Source organism: Haliotis rubra, unplaced genomic scaffold (assembly GCF_003918875.1).
Source record: "Haliotis rubra isolate DU_JTF1 unplaced genomic scaffold, ASM391887v1 Scf702, whole genome shotgun sequence".
Lineage (NCBI taxonomy): Eukaryota > Metazoa > Mollusca > Gastropoda > Lepetellida > Haliotidae > Haliotis > Haliotis rubra.
The window spans coordinates 61,338-84,200 of record NW_025767416.1 but is presented as its reverse complement, the minus strand read 5'-3'; the positions used below and the strand labels follow the sequence as shown (position 1 = coordinate 84,200).

The window sequence follows — 22,863 nt, the reverse complement described above, 5'->3', positions numbered from 1 at the left end:
TGGTCCATTATGAACATAAACACGAGCCCTTTGCTTTTTCAGAGTCACCTTTGCTGGTGATATGTGTTTTGTGTAACTTTTATATGTCTAAAGTTTTTATTTTTATGTATGTGGGGTTGGATGAATCTCACCTGAGAATCCAGACCAACTGTTAGTAGCATCAAGAAAAACAGAAACGACCACACGACCACACAGGTACTGGAAGTTGTACAAGAGCCTCTGGATACGTCACGAAGACCAACCCGGGACCTTCACCGTAAACATTCGTATTAATCACCTGTATCCTGTCATTCGTATAAATCACCTGTATCCTGTCATTCGTATAAATCACCTGTATCCTGTCATCTAATGGACGGAAATCTGTTCAAACTGATTTTGCAGTGATACTGAAATTTAATTGTGTCAAAACTTTGACCTGGGTCCCGATTTACAAAGCGTTCGTAACATTACGACCTGTCGTAACTCTATACCATTAGCTTACGAATGACGGTGGGGATAGGTTCCCTGATGACGAACGTTTAACATTTCCAAAGGTAACTGAACGGTTTCATGTAAATATAAAGCTACTTGCAACTCGAAACCACTTCCGGTGCAAGTAGGTTAACATCTCTTAAATCAAGCCCTGTGAAAGCGAACGGTTATGTAGGCAGTAGTGAGGCAAACAGTAGTGAAATCTTATCTCGTCTTGCTTCACTAAAGTCAATCCTGTGGTGATTTCCTTTCTTTTTTTCTAAGTGGTAGATATATTTTTTAATTGTTAATATTTTAAAGTTTTGCTATCATGATTATATGTTATTATTATTTTAATACTTTGTATTGATGTGCTCATTTCCCATTGTTTCAGAGTGGAAAAGCATGAGTCTCTCACTCTGTTGCTTGACCCACACCCTTGACACAGAGCGGGAGGAGAAGCCTGTCAACAAACGCTTGCTTGACCAGTACACTGTCAGTTTTGCCAAGAAGAGGAGGATCGGTCTGCAGTCTGTCATGCAGATGAGCCAGAACTAATCTGGCAAGTTATTTTGTTGCCTGTTCTGGGCCACCTTACATGGAATGATTTTAGCACTACGACTTTCATAAGTATATGTTAGAGTAAGGATGTTACGATCGTTGTAGTGTTGAGAACATGTGTTGCCTTGAACCAATTTAGTGCAATCGATGTACAATACTGCACGTACATGATTGATTTTGCCATTTGTTTTGCCATCTCGGGATCGGTTCCACGTGTCATCGGTTACCAATTGCGTAGATCGATGCTCATGCTGTTGATCACTGGATTGTCTGGACTCGATTATTTACTGACTACTGCCATAAAGCTGTAATATTGCTGAGTGTGGCGTAAAACTAAACTATCCCGCCTTGTCTGTCAGTGCCCACATATTGAGGAAATGGAAGTGATCGGTGCTGGGTTTCGGTCAGCTTTCAACAAATACTTCGGAGTGTTGCCAGGAACTTTCAGCTACAGAGCATGGTAAGATGGTGACTGAACAGGGATGAAACTCTGCACTAGTCTGAGTCATTTCATCTCATGTTAGACCCGTGAAGATCCGGGTTAGAATTGGCAGGTACAGCTGCAGGTTGCGATAGTGAACGATGTACTTGGTCTTGTTCATCAAGTTGGGTACGAGTTTTTCGACTTTGGCTAGCTTATTACCCCCCAGCAAGTTCTGTTGGTAGTCGGACATCCAGTCTGGGTTCACCATCAAACGTTCTTGGGCCAGGGGGTAGCCGTTGTGTGACTTGTGTCATGCTGCTGGGTACTCCAAGTCAACTTCGAGGATGTAACCTGCCCCCGAATCCGGCGGTATGCTCATGACGTCTATCTCAGTCACCCACTCGAACCCCCCGGTGGGTAGATACTGGCTCATAGCCCAACCGTACAGGTTGTTGGCGTCAAGATAGAGGAGATGATTAATGGGTTTGCTAGCATCGTAGCCCTTCACGTACTTATTGTTGGTTCTTGCGTAACGTTTGGCAGCCATGGAGATCCCACCTTGCAATCCTTTCTCGATGGACAGGTGCATGTTGTAATCAGTGAGGAGTTCCAGTTTAACTCTGGTTTTCTTAAGCAAGGCATCCCAAGAGAGACCGGGGCTGGTGTAATACCACGCAGGGTCGAGTTGATACTGCTTGAAACACGTCTTTCTGAACGTCTCGAACACGTCAGCCAGCAGGAGTACGTCCGTTCTCAAGTACAGGTCGTGGTAATCACCCAGGTTCCTGCAGCCCAGTTTCTCCCACACATTCTGGGCGTGGTCGTAATCGCCCTCCGTGATGGCCGAGTCGGTCAAGTTGCTGTAAAATTTACTCATGGGGGGTATTCGGGTATTGGCGAACTTGGCCAGCTGTTCATGTACTCGTAGGGGTAAACACCCTTCCTCATCAGCAGGGGCCGAGTCTCGGCGTCGGTGTATCGATCAGTGACGGGGAAGGTATCGTTGGCCTTGACCAAACTGTCGAGAGATGACAGCAGGAACTGAACTGAGTCTATGAACCTCAGGCCGTTCAGGGAGAAGGAGATGTATCTCTCCATGTTGTTGGGGATGCACGTCAGGTTGCCGTCGACCCTCGCGATGGCCTGCATGATCAAGTGAGAGTCGTACCCTCTCAAGTTGTGGAAGACCACGGGGATGTTGATTGTCTTTGGGTTGATTCTGAGCTTGGCATTGCATGCGCTGTGAGCAGGGAATGATTGGGTCATATGCATGGGAATGATAGTGTACAATTTCTTCCTGATGGTTTTCTCTTCCCATTACAAGCACTTTAGAAACTTTTCAGCCGCGTCGGGACCCCTGTACACTACGGGAGCATTCGTTTCCCCATCACATCAGACGACCACGTATCTGAACCCACAGGCCTCGTACTCCTGCGTTTTGTGCGTGTTGGGGATCGGCCCGATGTCAACGCTTTTGATCAAGGCTTCGAAGTCGGCGTAGATGACATAAGGCATGGACATCTGGTTCTTGGTTGGTGAATTTTAAGACATTGTCGCCTTCGTTGGGCATGTTGATTCGTATGGCCGTCAGTCCCACGCCTAGGCAATCCTCCCGGTGGGATTCTAATAAATCAGCTCGCGTGAAGCCGTGTAGGCATTGTTCACAAAAGTGTTTTTTCCCGTCAAATTTCGATTGGTCATGCAACAGCCTGCTGAAGTGTTTTATCCACGCATAGTGGTACTTACCACCGTGCTGGATCATGAATATATTGATCACGCGGCGACCCTTCATTGGGCTGATCCTGTGCACGTTTTGAAGGCGAAACACAGCGAGATGAAGGTTATTTGCACACGATGAGCACTTCACAAGCCATATAGAATAGTAACTTTTAATTGCTAAGCCATGGCTCAGCATCGCTTAGCATTGCTTAGCACTTCATAAGCCACGGGTTGGTTGGACTTGAGCACGAGCTTAGCATGCTTAGTTTTGGCTAGCTCACTTTTCACTTGTTCCCGTTCTAGTTTGCTGATCACATCGTTTTCCCTCAAACATTCCTCGAACGAATCCCTGTCCTTGCAGTTGAATAAGGCTACCCATCGCGTCTGTTCCCTGAAGTCTTTCAACACTGAGTTGAACTTCTGTGTCAGCACCCAAACGCTATGCTTTGCGTGGCGGCCGGAGAAGGCTAAATACGATAGCATGTCTCTCTTTTTTTCTTATCTCTTTATTAGCACTGCAGTCGTCCAGGATAAACAGCGTCGACTCCCCTTTAAATTTCCCGTGATAAGCTTTCAACCAATCCTGCAGACGTGTTCCCGGGTCGACTTTGTGCACGTCCGGGTCCTTCATCACCCAAGATCTTTCCATGTACGTTTTGTTGATGTGCAGAGTAGGGCACATGATAACGACATTGTCAAAGGTATCCCTTTAGTAATTCTCCAGCATATCCAGCACGAAAACAGTCTTCCCACAACCAGTCTGCCCGTACACTATGGCGCAGTGTGCATCGCAGGGTAGATCAATAGATGGCTTGCACGAATCTCCCATTATCTATATTAAGCTGCGCGTCCATAATCACGTACAGATATAATTTCAACTTGCCCGCGGGTTGAGCCTTCTTGGTAATCTGGACGGTTATCCCCTCGCTGCCGTTGTCGATGCGGCGTCGCTGCCGTGCAATTGATTGTCGTGCGTGGATCGCATGTCCAACCATACCACGTACTTCGTGGTCAGGTATTCACCGATCTGCACGGAGCTTAGATCCAGGTCCTTGATAACGTGTTGGTGTCGGTTCGGTAGCTTCGTTATTTCATCCCACTGTTGGTGTGCCCTCATACCAGCACTGAACAGCTGGTTGGGCACGCCCTCGATGGTCACTTCCAACTTCATGATCTCGGGGTTGAAAAACTTCTTGCTGTCCCTTCGGAATGGCTCGCAATCCTCCACGGGAACGATCAGGATGACTTTCATCGATCGCGCCGGCACATTTAGGTTGATATTCCACACCGTGTCGCTCTTGTCCAGTATGACCATTCTATGCCGCAGTATGCAGTCGTAGAGGATGGCCACCTTCCCCGAGTACTGTGTTCGAACCGGCCTGGCCAGCTCCGGGCTAGTGACCATGTCGAACTCCAGAGAGATGTTGTCGATGGCATAACTGGCTTCATCACCGTTCGGCGTACGCACGACTTTGCCATAGTCGTTAAACGTGAACTCGTATTCAAGTCTATCAGCCAGTGTGGCCTGGTAAAACGGCACGTGCCCAGTGAGCAACTCGAAGTCGAGCGGCACGCAGAACCTGTTCCTGTAGGTTTGGGTGATGGCCTTTTCACTAGCCGAGACCTTGTCGAGCTGGTCTTGCATGAAGCCGTATGCGATGCGCAACCTGGTCGACTTGTTGATGCCTTGGTACGCGTCGTTGACGCATTCTTCATCGCTTTTCCAGAGGTCAGCGTAGCAGTAAAACACGTCTCTGTCGTCTATACTCAACACCTCGTTGCCGCTGATCTTGATGGTGTTTTTCTTGATGATTGCCCAACCTACGTTCCGCACGAGCTTGCGTTTGTCATTGTCAGAGGTCAACGTAATGTTGAATGCCAGTCGAACCGTGCCGGGCACGATGAGGTCGTTCTCGCCCAGGTTGGGGAATCGAACCAGCAGCGTTTGGTTATGATCTATCTTGCTAGGATTGTTGGTGATGGTCACCGACTGGCGCACGGCTCTAACGCCTAGAGGCTCCCTTGATCTCCGGAAAGGGTCTAGCTTCCTACCATATGACATTGTTATATACATGAAATATATAAGTTTAACATATTTAAATAAGGCTGAAGGTTACGATGCATCCAGGTGGATGATATGTGGGATACACTATTACACTCCCACTCGTTCGGAGAGGAGGAAACCTCGTTCACGCAAGTCGACGAACTTGTGAAGCAGGCTGCCGCCGAATACTACGACGGGTTGAGGCGTAAACACAACGTCGTTCCGTTAGGACGAGACTATTCCAAGTTCACTATTGAAAAGAACGACACGCTGCGATTGAAGGCTCAGCCAGGGATCAATCTCGTGAACAAACGCACAAGAGAACCGCTTGCCCTGTCGACACACATCAGTCGCCATTGTGGGCAACTGATCCGCGATGCACTAAACCTCATAGATTATCGGCCCAAGCTTCCCCCGAAGGCCATCCAAGATCTGCAAGCAGCCAGGGCCGAACTCAACGATGAGCCCCAACGTGCCATCGATGAATTGTTGGCCATCTACCATAACAAACCCTTACCCGGCGATCGACGCCCACATCGCCCGTGAAAAGACCAAACTCAGTCAGGCTGACGAGTCTCTGAAAGCCACCATCGAGGAACGAATACGCAATTTGGAAGAGGAAAGGTCGACCCGGCTTGAAGCGGCGTCCTCCTTCCGAGAACAGCTTCGATCCCAGATCAGCCTAGGGCGGGAAACCATCGATCGAGTCCTCTACCAGGACACCACGCTAGCTGACAGGATCCGAATCCTCTTCCGAGAGGAAGGGATCACCATCGCCAGCATTCTGAAGGCATTGGGCTTCATCATATCAACCCTGGTCGTATCGATGACGGGAGGTACACCAACACCCCCAAGTTTTGGCGACGCCAGAGACTGGGTGAGAAGACACCTGAAATCCCTTGGGGAGGCCCTGGCTAAACTCGCGGGTACGGCCGCCGAAGCCCTGCCCGGCATCCTGGGTAGCATCGTCTCGTGGTTGCTGAGCACGCTGACTAAAACTGTCACGTGGCTCGGCCAAAACCTGTGGGCAGCCATCGTCGCCGTGGCCGGGCTGGCGTTCGTCTTGGCTAAGGAGTTTTTAACCAAATGAGGCCGATTGCAATCCCAGCAATGACTAGCGATATGTTCCTTGTTCTCAGCCATTTCACGTAATGAAAGTGGCTGTGGCTGTGCGGGCCGTACCCTATGCCCGTTTCACGGGTTGTGGGAGGTGGGACGTGACTTTAGACCGGGCGTATTCCAATACGTGTTGGTAGCGTTGGATGGCACTCGGCAGGTCGACCGGGGCAGCGATGGTATCCTCGGCGTTGGCAACGAAACTGTTTCTGAGCGTCGTAAGCAGTCCCATTACCGATGATGCTGGAACACGTTTGCGTCTGCGCACCCAACAGCACCCACACGTACGTTCGAATCGAGCCGTTCAATCTGGTGACAACGGCACGAATAAACCCTTTCGACGTGTCCAGCATGAACATTTTCCAATCGTCCGCAACACCAGCTTTAAAGTTCATACGGTCATCTCGCCATTCATTACTTGACAAAGCAAAGTCCTGGTGTGGTACATCTCGTTTCAGTAAATCATCACTGACTTCTTTCACGGGTCGCCCCCCATCATATGGAATACCAAACCCGTGGCTCGGTCCCGGCAAACGCCAATCCGTCCTCGGGTCTAGTTTGAATTCATTGCAAAGGCGTTCGTAGGCCCGTCTATCGTACGGGTTGTTTACTGCGTCCCATGCTTTGTCCTGTGGGAGCGGAGCGCTGATCTCTTTGAGGATATGCCTGACCTGGTAGTATACGTGAAATGTGAACACAGACTGACTCAGCAGTCCCCGCCGAGTATCGGTCAACGTCAAGCCACACCCAGTCGTCGCACACCAGACGGCGAAGTTGAGTTGATTCTGCCAGAACTGCATCGGGTTGTTTAACCAGGTGTGGACTGCCTTGATGTTCGTCACCGAAAGCCTATAAGTGCCGAACACATCAATGAAATGGGCTCCGAAGAGCCGCGGTGGACCAACATCAATGATGGCAACAACAAGCTGTTCGTCAGTGGCGTCCGCAATCACATAACTAACGGCTACTACAGCGTGTGCTCGCTAAGCGATGAAGTCTTCGAGCCCGTGGGAGACGAACTCAAGATTAACGAATCAAACGGCACGGTCGTGTTAACCAAAAACGGAGTAAAGGCCTTCAGGCTCGGCCGACCATTGGCGAGGACACTCGGGCTGCTGCCGGACGAGATAAAACCCACAATGACGGTCACTGGTTCGAAGTAACCCGACCTAGTCCCGTACCGCGAGCTGTGCATTCATCTCGGCCAGCCGAGCACGACGGACAACATTCAAGGTGGCCACCCTTCCACGCTGTTGAGAGCCATACCGGTGAAGACGGAGAAGTACAACGACGGAAGAACCGAGTCGTTTTCACCGCGGCAGTACAAGAGGTTAACTCTGGGCACTATCCCGGAGTTGGTAATATCAGTGTTAGATATAAAGCATAATCCTGTTAATATAGGATACCTCAGCATAACGCTACACATAAGATGACTAGCGCACAAGGACCCGGAAGGGTGAAGAGATGCGTCAATGTAGGGATCTCCGACCTCGGGGACACACGCGGGTTCGACGACACCGGAGTAGAGGGTAGACTGTATGACTTACAGCTTAAAAACAGCATTTACAAACGCGTTGAAGTCCCCTCTTGTAGAACCCTAGGTGATAATGTCGATACATCAGGAGCGTCCCTCAACACTCGGCTCGACCTAGTTCGCTTTGGTGATGATAGATGGTCGGGATACCCATCGTTCGGCGGTAAACTGTTCGACTTAGAAGACGTCGAGAGCACGACCGTTGCTCGAAACAAGCCATATACGCTCGTCTTCACCGAGTGGGTGCTGTTACCCTCTCGAGTCGACTGGTTTCTCAACATTAGTCTCGGTTCCCCCTACGTGTTCTCGGAGAACAAAGACAACTACCTAAACAAAGTCGTGAACAACAGAACCCTGCTCGTGGCTTACGTCCCGAGGCAGAGGCGTAGCGTAGTCATCAGCCCACTCTCCAGTATGGCAGCCCACATGCTATCAAGTAAGCCCGGGGCGCAAAACGTGGCATTGCAGGTGGTGTCTGAATTCGAAGGCGTGGTCAACATCCTGGGGAGTCTACCGGCGAACTCCACGCTGGCCATCCAAATCTACCTAGGTGAACCACAGCCCGAAGTCGAAGTCGTGAAGGGGATCAAACTCCGGTGGATGAAACAACACCAGTATCAGGTTTGCACTGTTTACGTGCGGGTGGGTGTCGGCTCCCACACCAGTCTGCAGGGGGTCACCGTGACCGTGGAAGACACGATATCACTCACCAAGATATTCCTACCAAACAACATACACCTCATGGGGATGAAATGCACCGCTTAGAAAAACAGTTGGAAACTATCTCGTGATAGTAATATAGCAATGACCAGACATCGGCCCAACGTCACGCTTAACGACCTAGGAGACATGGAGCGGTTCGATCTGCCCGGCGAGGAAGACATCTTGTACGTCCAACATTGTCGTATCGTCATACGACGGAGCTCGGGACCCCTCACTGGGGTTGCTGCCCCCCTTAATAAGCAACGATAAAGTTAGTATAGAACAAGAGTTACCTATTGACCTTTCCCTTATTCACCTACACGAGCACGTAGGCCTTATAAGCCTCAAGTACACTGATCGACTATTAAATGAAGTCCAATTAAAAAATATCTTGTAGTATATATCATACGCACAGGATGGGCCTGTATCCAGTCGTTGAGGAAGTAGTGAATACACTGGAAACCGTAGACAGGTTCCGCTTGAGGCAGTTATGCGACGTAAAACGCCAACTAGAACAAGACCGCGACACACGGGCAGCGTTATCTAAGAAGTACCATAGAGCTTTCAATGTCGTGGACGGGGCCGATACCGCCCTTATGACAACCAGCATGGGACTTGGGGCTGTAGGTGTCGGTTTGTTGACCACCATTGTAGCCGCTCCCATAGTGCTGGGCATTGAAATAACAGCTGGGGTGTCAGGGTTGATGGGGTTGGTGTTTAAATTTGCATCCCACAGACTGCATCGTAAAGCGCGCTGAAGCACGACGAGATCAGGGTTCTAGCTGAAGCAAAGTTGAACACGGTAAGCGACCATATCTCCACGGCACTCACAGACAACAAGATCTAGGAGGAGGAGTTTCGTTTGGTCCTCTCTGAACTCACCAAGTACCATGAGATGAAACAAGAGATTCGAACCAAGTCGTGTGAGACTGCCGTCAGCGAAGCCGAGAAAGAAAAGTACATAGAATAAGGCATACAACAAGCCCGGCAAGCCTTCATCACGAAGACCAAACAGCTCATAGGCGATTCACATTAAACTGTTTCCTCGAGGTCAACACGACATAAGGCGATCACAATAGTATCACGTGATAAGGAAAGTGTTGGTTCGCGGTCATAGTGACCAGGAAGTTAACTGGGGAATCAAACAGTGGTATATACAATAGCGGAGAGAGATAAGGGCCTGACAAAAGCTTTATTTCATAAATGAAGCTTTACAGAGTCTTTTGTTGGAATTGATATTGTACCGCTATTGTATATACTACTCTGGATTGTCTGGCCCAGACTCAATTATTTACAGGCTGCCAACATATAACTGAAATATTGCTTCGGTGTAAAGAAACAAACAAACAAACTGATCTCATGTTAAAGGTAACCTTAGGAGTACACCAGGATGTATTTACACATTTTCACAGGTCTATATTGGGCCCCAAGTCTACAGAAAATTCCAAAATTTGAATTAACCATGTAACTAATGTTATTGGGATCAGTGATGAGGAAGATGCGTTTGAATTCCTAGATTTACATTGTTGATATGGATGCATGATGAAAGTATGTTCTTCGGATGCTCATGAATTTACATAAATAATATACAAAATAATTCCCAAATCTAAACAAAATAATGTCTTTTCCCCCAAATGTACCTGCCAAGGACACTTTGTTTAGAACCACGAAATCCTGGTACTTGTAGAATTTGAGGTTGTTTGATCAATTTATGTGGTTTGCTATGGCTGATACAGGTCATTGTTACCCAGCTGGAACTATGTTCATGAAGTCAATCACTGGATTGTCTGGTCTTGACTTGATTTGACAGAGACTGCTGTCGAATAGATAGTATATTGCGGAGTGCGGCTTTAAACAACGTAGAAATAAATTGTTTTTGAACCTTTCTTTCTTCAGTATGATGGCTGCCAAGGTGAAGGACTGTGACCTGCTGTGTATCGGGAAGTGGACCAATCTGAAGTATCTGCAACTGACAGGGGTACCAGGTGAGATGACTGTACTATAGAATCTCCCAAGGTCATTCTAATTCTCCCCATTTGGCCCTCCATCACTGATGGAGCTGTTCTGGCTAGGCTTTATATTCCTGCATTTTAAAGTTACTTTGGTGAATAGAACATAATATTGATCGTTTCGACGATGACATTACATGATTGAAAGATTAATACCCTTGTGAGTTTTCCTTTTGTAAATGAAATTGTTTAGGAATATGAAACATGTATGACACCTGCCAAAGGCTTGCATAATAGAATTCTTATGCTTATTGTTTGAATTTTCCAGTATGAAACCACTCGGCTATGTGTGAAATGTTTTGTCCCTTACATCAATATCATCCCTTTTATAATAATCATAATCATTGTTCCATTATCAGCATTGAAATAATCATGCTAATCCATTACACTATTTTCTGAATAGTCTGTGTATCATAATTTTGATGTCGCAATCCATGATTGTCATAAAACTCGACCCCTTAAAATCATCATCGCTGCATTGACTGAACATGTCATCATGTCCCAAATGCATATATCGATGCTCATGATGTTAATCACTGGATAGTCTGGTCCAGGCTCCTCCACTTGCATATAGCTGGAATACCACTCTTATGTAGTATTAAATAATTAACCAACAAATCTTTGTCATATACTTAAAGCACGCAATATATGTTATGTATATATATGTGGTTACATCGAAGATGAATTTCTCCACTAACTTATGCAGATGAATTGCACGAGGATCATGCATCAAATTGCTGGAAAGCATGTGCAAATATCGTGCATGTGAACAGCTGTGTTTTGGTGTAAAGTTTTGTTAAGATTACGCCAATTTTCACTCATTTTCATCATTTGTTGAACTCATGACAATCATCTTTTCAACGTTACGAATTTGTTTTACAATACATCAGTTCATGTGTAAACAGTACCCTTAAACTGTATAGAAATTTTGCAAAATCTCGTTTAGATCAGTTGACTGAAGTAAGTGGCTATATTTACACTAGTGAGTCTATACTTTTGATGGGGAGTGTATAATGAACCAATACTTTTAATGTCCTTAGTTTTATTACTTCTGAGAAATAGGGTATTTGTACTGTCTGCTGCTTGACTTTGGGTAGATGGGCAGGTCCTGAGCAGGTGTAGATGAATCTGAACAGTGAGCTGGTGCACTGTTTCATATGTATCTATCTCTGTTGAAGGTATTCACCAGGGTCAGTGTTTGGTTGCTATAGCGAAGGGTTGCGTCCACCTGGAGAGGATGTACATAGCTCACCTGGGCATGTCGGGGAACTGTCAATAAATCCGCTCACTCTGTGAAGCCTTCAACCACTTCCAGAAACTCAGGGACCTGAGGTGTGTAGAACATCTTGGGGATTGTTACCACAGTTACTAGTTTGTGTGTGATTGGAGAAACTGGTCTGAAATTAGACAGATGATGACCAAGATAAAGTCAACAACGGCACGCAAATCAACTTGCTGTTGATCACTAGACTGTCTGGTCCAGACTCGATTATTTACAGACCGCCGCCATATAGCTGGAATATTGCGGAGTGTGGCCTAAAACTAAACTCACTCAGTCACTCACTCACTCACTCAGTGGTGATTTCATTGATTGTATGTCATTACACACTGACAGATTGCAAAGTTGCAAAACAGCCGGTTTGTTTGGCCCAAGGCTGATTATGCGTACCGGTATGTCAGTGTACTGTAAAATATTGGGTACTGTAGCGTAAAACTAGGAACACAACATCATCGATAGTGCCTTATGTTGACAATCACTGGTTTGTTCGGCCCATGTGAGTCATATGGGTGGTGGGCGGTGGGGTAGTGGTTAAAGTGTTCACTCAGCATGTCGAAGGCCTGGGTTCGATTCCCCACATGGGTACAATGTGTGAAGCCCATTTCTGGTGTCCCCCTCCGTGATATTGCTGGAATATTGCTAAAAGTGGCGTAAAACTAATCTCACTCACTCATATGGGCGTTTGATGATGATTATAGTTAAAAAAATGTTTTGTCTTGACGGATTTCTTTCATACTGAAATGTTTTTTATGTGGTAGTGGGCTGGTCAAGAGTTCCAAACATTGACAGCGGAAGACCCACGTTCCCAACATTGGGACAGTTTCTAAAGCTGTGATGTTGCTGGAATACTGCTACATACTGCCTACTATCATACTCATGTGATGATGCTAATGATGCATACCTCTCTGTTCGCTGTAGACTTGAGCAGCTGTGATGATGCTTCCAATGATGCTTGCTGTATTAAACACTGCCTCTCTGTTCTCTGTAGACTTGGAGCTTGCTGTAGCCTGTACTTGAAGCTGGATAGCTTGCTGTATTAAACACTGCCTCTCTGTTCTCTGTAGACTTGAGTAGCTGTACCTGAAGCTGGATAGCTTGCTGTATTAAACACTGCCTCTCTGTTCTCTGTAGACTTGAGTAGCCGTACCTGAAGCTTGGATAGCTATCTGCTGAAGCTGGATATTAAACACTGCCTCTCTGTTCTCTGTAGACTTGAGCAGCCGTACCTGAAGCTGGATAGCTTGCTCTATTAAACACTGCCTCTCTGCTCTGTAGACTTGAGTAGCCGTACCTGAAGCTGGAAATTAAACACTGCCTCTCTGTTCTCTGTAGACTTGAGCAGCCGTACCTGAAGCTGGATAGCGTCTTCTTCTCAGCCTGCTCCAACTGTTCCACGTTTGAGAGACTTTGTATTCTGTCCAAAAACGCTACCTTCATAGATGCTGCTGCAGTAAACAAGTTTGTTGACAAGGTAGGTTATGTCATCCATCATAAACATCGTAAGGCCAGTCTTTGTTTATATTTTTCAGCTGGTTTCACTTATCTTCTCAGAGGAATTTCTTTGTTCTTCAAGAATGTATTAGAATATGTTGTTTTGTTTAAATTATTCTTGTGTCATCAAGAATTATAATTCAATGATATTTTGTCTGGACTGTTTTGTTTGCTGAAATGGAAGACTACATATACTATATTTGGAGTTTGACTTCCTGGGTAAAGTTCAGTTGAGTACTTTCGAGGTTTAGCACAACCAGGAGAACCCATACACCTAATCGCTAGCAAGCAAACTCAGCAATCTAATCCATATATCCACAATAGCTTCTATCAATCTGACAATCTGATCACTTACTTTGTGTACCCTCAGATAAGTGTAAACTTGCACGGCTCCCATGGTCAAAGTTGTGAATACACAATGCCTTTTAGAAATTGGTTAACTGTAAAATGTTATATTTGGGATTACACTTTCTCAGTGAAAACCTTGTGTATTAATAACTTCGACTATGGGAGCAGTGTCATTTTACACTTGTCAGAGGGGTATCTGTACTTTCCTGAGAAAGTGTAATCTTGAGTATAACATGTTACATTTGACCACTTTCTTAATGATATTGTGTATTTATGCTTGTGATTCTCTGAATGCATGGTGTGTAGGATAAACTGACACTGTACTGTGAACTCATTCTCTGTTGCAGCTGCAGTCCCTGGTGTCGTTACAGCTGTTTACATGTGCAACTCTCACCAGCTGTAAACACCTGCAGACTTCACTGATGCGCAGGTAGGTTTCCATGGTTACAAGGTGTAGCCAATCAATGGATGGTAAATGGCAGTATATATTTAATGTTTGTCTTGAAGGTTGACGAAGGATCTTGGAGGTATAATTTTGTGTTCCTCAGAGTGTGGAATTGTCATCTATTGGGAATCCATTTGCAGTGTATTTGAAGTTAATTTTTCACCAGTATTTAGTGTTGTAGCCGATCATTCTCATTTATGTTTTATAAAGAAAATGGTAAACATCTGAGACCTGCAATACTTCAGACTTTTCTCCAACATTATGGAGTGAGTGAGTGAGTGAGTGAGTGAGTGAGTTTTTTTAGCAATATTTCAGCAAATACACCAGAAATGGGCTTCACACATTGTACCCATGTGGGGAATCGAACCCGGCTCTTTGAGGTGACGAGCGAACACTTTAACCACTTGGTTACCCCACCGTCCCCTCTATGACATGAATACTGTTAAAAGTAGCATTAAACCCAAACCCAGCACTCCCTTTAGGCTGCAACAGTCAATTGTCAAATTGCGCCGCGGTCTGTAAATAATCTAGTCTGGACCAGACAATCCAGTAATCAACAGCATGAGCATCGATCTGCGCAATGGGAACCGATGACATGTGTCAACCAAGTCAGCGAGCCTTACCACCTGATCCCGTTAGTCGCCTCTTATGACAAACATAGTCGCCTTTTGTGGCAAGCATGGGTTGCTGAAGACCTATTTTACCCCGGATCTTCACGGGTCTAAATAATATCTTCAAACTGCAAATGTTTCACCTTAGTGCCACCCCACCCCCCACCCCCAACCCCCACCCCCACCCCCCCCCACCCCCACCCCCAAAAAAGAAAAAGAAAACCCTGTAAAAATATGGCAATTTTGAATGAGATTTTGTTTTCCAAATTGCTTGCTTTGCACTTATTATTTTAATCCTATGTAAATGCTTTCTTTTGTTTCAGATTTGAAAAATCCAGACCAGCTTTATCAGTGTGCATACACCCCTTGGTTCATGATGAACTCTCCGAGCTGACTACCCATATCCCTGTGAAACACCTGGAAGAGCTCACTGTGCTAGGATCAGGGGTGTGTCTTAAACCGCCACGGTGGCCATGGTAACAGCCAATGGATGAAAACCTTAACAGCCATGACCAATGAGATTTCAGACTGTGATATGCTCATGTATTCCACTGACTCTATTTTTGCAATGTCTGTCCTCTAGTGCTTCCTCTTGAGTGAAGAGCTGAAATGTATGGATGCTAGTATTACAATCAAAATGTGGCCTGTGTATTTGGGGATTGCTCAGTTATGAGATAGGGGGCAAGGGAAGGTGGAGAATTCACCCAACATCACATGGGAATAAAAACTGATGCAAATGACAAGTCTCATATTTGGTATCAATGGTTTACGAAACTTCAGGTTGATGGTAGATTAGAATTGCCAGCATCTACATTAGAATTTTCTATGATGAATAAGGGACCGTTCGTAATTAATGGCAAGGGGGTAGATAATACAAGATGTTTATTTTGAAAAGGCCACATGACCCTCAGTACAAATAATAATTAAAGTTTATGTTAATTATCAGTACATGTACATCAATGGTGAAGTTGTTGGGTAGGCTAGTGGCTCAAGTGTTTGTTTATCATGCCATGGATCCAGGTTTGATTCCAATCATGGGTATGTGCACCATGGGATAGAGTCACCCAACATAAGACATCACAGAGTTAACCTCAGTGGTCATGTTGACAAGGCTCCAGCCTTAGATGACATCAGTCTTTCAAATCCCACAAGAATTGTATGCCCTACTGGTGTCCAACATTTATCTGAGTATGTTCATATCAAGTTTCAGGAAAAGTAACTGCACCCTATTTAGAGAAAGGAAGGGCTTCAATGATGGGGATTCTGATGATGAAAGAAGGTACATACCACGACATAGAATCATCCAAAGTTGACTATGGTTTGTCAGGAAGTGGACAGAATAACCCTCTCTACTCACGTAGACGAAGCTTGTGATCTCATATCAGAATCCAGTGTGTGGACTCACAGTTAGAACAGGGAGCTGTTGTACAAAACAACCTTAGCGCTAAGACAACCTTAAGTCTATATTAAGGTATGGGTGTTATGGTCACTTTAGCGCTATGATTGCATTGTACAACGACACTCTGATCCACAGCAGTGACTATGTAAAGATTTACGCCGCTTTTAGCATTATTCCAGCAATATCAGGTCCAGGGATATCAGAAATAGGCTTCACACATTGTACCCATGTGGGAAATGAACCCAGGGCTTCGGCATGGTGAGCAAACACTTTAACCACTAGGCCACCCCTCTGTTCTTGGTCCACAACTTATGCTGGACCTAAGAGGCAAACAAAGGGACTGGGTGGTCAGGCTTGGTGACATGGTTGATGCATGCCATCCTATCCTAATGGAATGGTACGTTGCTGACAATATTAATCATCAGATTGTGTGATCGAAAATCCATTATTTACATGTTGCCATCATATAGCTGGAAATATAGCTGGAGTGTGGCATTAAACTTCTAGCAAACATCAGAAAGTCTCTAGTTTCAAATTGTATGAGGTAACTTTATGGCTGCTACGTATGAATTGACATTTATTGACTAATATACTGAACAATAAGGATAATAAATATGTTATTTTGTGGATCTTGCACTTTTCCTTTCTGTAATAAATGACCAGTGCCTTATGTGATGTGTTGAATGCATTGAAGGTGCATGGGGAAAGGTTGGCGAGCAGTCTAAGGCTATGTGACTATGTGTCCCAGTTCACCCAGCTGCAAAATGAGGATAAGGCTGTGTGACAACTCGCTGCACCTAACAGGTTGCATGAGTTGAATATTCCCCATGGAGTTGAGTTGGTGCCGAAAAGAATGCCAGAAAAAAAGACATCCGTTGATCAACACTCCAGGGCCTTGAGCATGTACTAGTTACGTGGATATGTGCGCTATATAAATATATCGTATATTAATAATAAAAATAGTAATAATAATTATGAGAATCAAACCTTCAACAATATTGACCTGAGAGGTGTCCTGTAATATTTCAGCTTTTTGTCATTTATTTTGTCATTTTTTGTAAAAAGACTCCTGAAGATCCTTGGAGAATTCACCTTCAGCAGCCCCACTCTCCTACCCAGAGTTCCATGCGGCAAGCCAGCATAGTACCTCTGCCACAGGCCAGAAAAATGTGACGATTCGTCACATCTTGCAATGTCCATTCAATATAATATACATATTTCTTTTACTTTTTATTTTTGACGAGTCTACACATCTAACTAAACATCTTTAATAGAATGGTTTAGTTTCACTGAGAAAAATCCAAAAACATGTAACACTATTTCGATTTGCGTAGCGATCCTTTGTTTACATAGGTTGTACGGCTCCACGTGCTGTCATCGAAGCTGATCGAGAGCAAACGATGCAGCCAGTTTGATATCTAAATATGTACTGTCATAGACCTTACTGTCGCAGTTGTGGAAGAATATATATGTAACAATGTAAAACATTATGAAGTGAGCGCCGAAAAGCTTTCGTGAGTCCAGTCTTTTCTTATTATGAATATGCGCGTTTGATTATAAACAAGAGAAAAGTCCGGTCACGTGATATGCAAATTAGCCTGTGGCAGTGATGTTATGTTAAGTCATCGCTGTGCCGGAGTGTGCAGCAACCCATCCTTGTCATTGCACTAACGGGATCACGGGATCGGGTGGTCAAGCTCGCTGACTTGGTTGACACGTGTTATTGTAACCCAAATGCGCAGATTGATGCTCATGATGTTGATCACTGGATTGTCTGGTCTCATTTTTTGTAAAACTAGACATTTCATGGTTTGGGGAACCGTCTGTATACAAATTATAGGTGAAGACATGGTCCTGCAAACAAACAATCGTGAGGATTCCTATATACCATCTACCAGTACGCTCTTACACACACTGATGACAAAACCTTTCCATGATCACTGGGGAAATATTTTCAGAGGTACAGATAAGCTGCGTATCTACGTAAATTACGCAAATATATATGTGAAAACTCAATTCCTATTAAGTCTATTGCATACAAGTACGCTTGAATTTTTATAAATAGTAGTACTCAATAAATGTGATCTTACATGCGTACACACAAATATGTCAAGTCTTAGCATGGGTACCGGTGGATAGATAAAATAACAGGTATATTCAGTGGCTCTATTTTATGACATGAACTTGGCAACTTGAAGTCTTTTATATCAAATATAAATAATAACACTTAATAGCTCGCAAGTCATTAGCAGCTTGTTCCAGCTCTACAAATGAATAAAAAAGGGGGAAAATCATTAAAACCACAGTAAATACCGATATTGATCCGGTTCCATCATATCACTGAAGTTACTGACGTACCAGATGAACTATTGAACAGGAGAGGTTCTGGTTGATCCTTAACTTATTTTAAGTAGAATACGATTTGTTATGTGGGTTGTTCGTTCAACTGAGGAGAAATAATACCCATGATGCAACCCTCGCCATGTAGTGAGATGTATCATGTAGTCATGGTAACGCAGGCCGCGTAGAGGAACCAGAGTTAGAAGTTCTGTCACACGTCACACTGAGACAGTCGCAGGAAAGTAGCTCGGACTGAAAGACTTCTATAAGTATCTCACGAAGGAAATTATGAAATCGAATCACCTTTTACTTACTGGTTTTGCAGGATTGACTGCAATCCTTTGTGCACAATGTACCGTTTCGAGTTTTTACCAGGAGGTACAGGCAGGTGTTGACGCAGCAATGGTTTTCGACTACGTACAGACGACGTCAGTCCCTCAATGTGCCATCAACTGCAACGGCGTCGCCAACTGCACCGGTTTCATCTACTGCAACATCGACAACAGATGCTCCATTTTGACATCGGATCAGCCTTCCGTTCCCGTCAGCGTCCCCTACCCGACCTGCAAGGCATTCTTAGAGGTCACGACCTCCAGTCAGGTGAGTTCAAATTTGAATATTTTCAGGGTAGATAATTGTAAATCAATTAAAGATATTAAAGAATTAAATATGAAAGATACAATGACTGGTTTCAGCTATATCGTGACTGGACGATATTGAACAATTAGAACAGTCGAAAATCGTGTCGTGCTTGAATGTGCCGAAATCACCATCAATAACTCATCATAATTTCTACTCTGTCAAACTGAGCGTGTGGAATGGGCTTCTCCCAACAAGTTGGACACAAAAACTGTATATATAACCTGTAAATCCAGAAATGTGTAGTATTCTTCGTTGTTGTATTTTGGATAATGTTAAACTGGGCAAGTGAGTATGGTTTTACACCACCTTTAACAATAAAGGAATGTGACTTTGGGGAATACTAGAAATGGCCTTCAGACATTATATACATAAGGGGAGTCGATTCCGTATCTTTCGGCATAACAAGCAAGCACTGTAACCACAAGGCTACCCCAACACTTGTTAGGTTGAAAATCCATTTTTGCCTTGATTGAATTCTTCTTGCGTAAATGCTCAGGCCTTGTGACCCTTTGCTTAAACAGGACACAACGAGTACTTTGAGGATAGGTTGCACGTACCATTATAGGTACAAGAACAATTTCTTCTTTGAGATAAGAAAGAAGTATTTTTGAAATCGCATTTTGAAGATACTGGCCAGTTGTGATGTCTCTTACCTTGGTCTTTCACCGTGCAAACATCTGGTGTGGTCCTTTGTATAAATGTGAGAAAAAACAACCTCTGTTTTGTTTTAGACCTCGTCATCATGCCAGAATGGTGGAAGCTTTCTTGGTGCTGCCTGTCAGTGTCCACCTGCCTTCACAGGAGAGAACTGTGAGACCAGGATAGAAGGTAAACCTTCAGTTACAGATATGGAATATTTTGTTATCAGGTCCTATTTATGTGATCCTGTTTTGTAAGAATCATTTCCCAGAAGTTTCATTTGTATGTGTAACCGGACTCACCAATCGTGAAGATCTCTGCAAGGAAGCAAAAGATGAATTCCTAAAGAATTCCTGTTAAAGGTCACATGCAACGCAAAACACAACTTTGCAGATTCTGATACCTTTCGGTAGAGACTTACAGTAACAAATTATCGAAAATGCAAATTCAACTTATAAAGTTGAAAAATAACGCGATGAAAAGTGGGGTGAAAAGTGGTTTCAACAGCTGTGCTGCGCTGCGCCCATAGTGATTAGGTTCGCGCGGCTTGAACCGGGAAGGCGACTCGTAAAAACACAGCAAGTGATGCGTGCAAGGATTATCGCTGTGGTCGAAGTTGGAGAACAAAAGATGTTACTTGTGATTACAAGCATCCTGGGTCTGCAGTAATAAAAATACACTGGTCCCATACTTGGTTGCAGATTTGCAAACCAAGTTTTCAAGAAAGTGTAGCATTAGAAATACTAATTTCATTGTTAAAAATTGCTCAGCTTGAAACTGGAATGTTTAATACATGTCTATGGAAACACAGAAAACTATGTTGATTGTGATAAGCAGTCTCTGTCACAGAAAAAACTCAATATCTGTTTTATTGACACCTATGTGTCTGCCTGCCTGTCTGCTAATGACAATATGCAATACACAACTTCAATCATTGACCACATGCAATTGGCACTTAACACCTATCAGGCTATACACCACAAACAAAATACATTGATTTATGGGTCGTGCACCTGAGTTTTGTCTCTGTCACATTATGTAATTACACAGACAGGCAGGTGTGATACTTGTACACATGACATGTTATTATGTCTGTGGGTTGCAAAAAAACTGCATCCATTTTTCTCGGATGACTGGATCGGACGGAAACCGGTGCAAACTCAGATTGTCACTTTCAAGTCCTGCTTTGTATTTTGACCAGGAAGACTATATGTTGTAGATTATCCCTGCTTAGACGAACTACAGTTTCCAGCCACGCAGTAGTTCAACATCTCAGCATTTGTTGATTGGATCGAACGCAAATGCAGAGATCATATATTTACAAAACCCAGCATCTCTATACACATTCTTTATGGATAACAACTTCTTTTATTGTATATGATGCTATGTTTCGGTATGGATTCTTATACCGTTGTCACTCTTACTTTCTTATTACTCACCAGACTTCTAAAATGCCAATCAAACAGATCATCTCTATATATACACACACACACACACACACACAATGAGCCCTCAGGGTATTGACAAATGAACCAGCCAATGAGAGACTTCGTCAAACCTGAGTGCACGCCCACTCGCTCTGACTGGGTTCGGTCTCCCGGGTGCTTCGTTTCGAGGGAAGTAAACCCAAGTACAAAATATTCGCGATTGTAGGCATATAATTTTGTTTATATGTTTTTTCACAATCAGCAATGTATATTATATGTCATGAATAAGTGATAATTGTGTTTTCATTATGTTTTTTGGTTGCATGTGACCTTTAAATATATCACCTTCCATCAGTACCGCCATATAGAAGTTGCGTCAGTTAGGCGCGAGGGACACCAGTGATGGTGGGTTCGAACCTCAGGTTGTCACTGTACATGCTTCCAGGTCAGTCGGCACAAACCGAGCTCATGGGTTTCACCAAAGTGTCACGTGGTCAAGCTGACAGACAGTGCTGTAGTTGAAATGCTGTTGAAAACGAGTTGACTCTCTTACTTCGTATTGTGAATCACAGTTCAGTTATAACAGAGTCTCTATTTCTAACCAATTCGAATACCGTTCAAAGATGGGTTGTCCAACTCTTTGGCGTTCTTGGTTGATTCCTTCATTGGTTTTGTCCATCATTGTCCATCATTTACCTGTGTTTGACAGTCATCACGTCACTGTTTCAGACTGTACAGACGTTTCCCTGTACGTTGGTAATTCTACTGGAACCTACACTGTCTGGCCGACTAACTCCCCACAACCGTTTGACATGGATTGTCATGGCGTCACTACCATGATCATGTTCAGGGACAAAACCATCAGTGGCTGTGATGCTGCGCCCGTGACGTACCTCAACGTTCCCTGGGCCGACTACAAGTCTGGTTTCACCCACTCGAACTGTTACATGTGGCTGGGTCTGGAGAAGATGTATGCTCTGACCAGCGTCAGACCTTACACGCTGAACATATCGTTGAAGAAATTTGATAGCACTGCCGGAAAGGTATCTTACAACACCTTCTCCGTAGGTGACGAGGCCTCGGAGTATCGGCTGTCGGTGTCGGGGTTCACTGGGGATGGCGTTTTCGGAGACCGCTTCTACCTGGGGTACCCAGCTAGAACCCTGGATGGGAGTCACTTCTGTGCCAAGGATCACTGCAAGAACTCAGTCAACCCATGTGCCAAGTGGCATGGTGGACCCTGGTGGAACAGGTTGGATTTCTGCCGGGCGAGTCCTCACCACATATATGACATTTACTGGTCTCTTGACGATGGTACCAAACACGAATGTAAAAGCATCTATATGTTCATAGTTCCTGCCTAATACTCAAACTCCCTAAAAATGTCAGTAGGCATAAACAATTTGCACGGTACTTGCACATAACGTTCACGACACATGCGAGATACATGCACGGTACTTGCACATAACCTTCACGACACATTCACTATACATGTACGGTACTTGCACATAACCTTCACGACACATTCACTATACATGCACGGTACTTGCACATAACCTTCACGACACAAGCGCTATACATGCACGGTACTTGCACATAACCTTCACGATACATTCACTATACATGTACGGTACTTGCACATAACCTTCACGACACATTCACTATACCTGCACGATACTTGCA

At 44.5% G+C, this 22,863-nt stretch overlaps 1 protein-coding gene and 1 long non-coding RNA gene across 2 annotated transcripts; both read left to right on the top strand.

Annotated features, from left to right (window-relative positions):
* The first annotated feature begins 1,403 nt into the window (after positions 1-1,403).
* LOC124258919 lies at positions 1,404-15,453 on the top strand. Its single transcript, XR_006893710.1, has 6 exons — positions 1,404-1,471; positions 10,447-10,535; positions 11,738-11,891; positions 13,171-13,309; positions 14,025-14,107; positions 15,057-15,453. It is a non-coding gene; the product is annotated as an uncharacterized LOC124258919 (long non-coding RNA).
* A 3,153-nt stretch (positions 15,454-18,606) lies between these two features.
* LOC124258928 (angiopoietin-1-like) lies at positions 18,607-22,640 on the top strand. Its single transcript, XM_046692989.1, has 3 exons — positions 18,607-19,072; positions 19,846-19,942; positions 21,910-22,640. The coding sequence occupies exons 1-3, from the start codon at positions 18,761-18,763 to the stop codon at positions 22,542-22,544; spliced, it is 1,044 nt and encodes a 347-aa protein (XP_046548945.1). The 5' UTR covers positions 18,607-18,760; the 3' UTR covers positions 22,545-22,640.
* The last annotated feature ends 223 nt before the right edge of the window (positions 22,641-22,863 follow it).

Excerpts from the sequence above, each read along its gene's own strand:
- LOC124258928 (XM_046692989.1), top strand. The coding sequence starts at position 18,761 with ATGAAATCGAATCACCTTTTACTTACTGGTTTTGCAGGATTGACTGCA. Across the intron at positions 19,073-19,845 it reads AGGTCACGACCTCCAGTCAG|ACCTCGTCATCATGCCAGAA; the intron begins GTGAGTTCAAAT and ends GTTTTGTTTTAG. Across the intron at positions 19,943-21,909 it reads CTGTGAGACCAGGATAGAAG|ACTGTACAGACGTTTCCCTG; the intron begins GTAAACCTTCAG and ends TCACTGTTTCAG.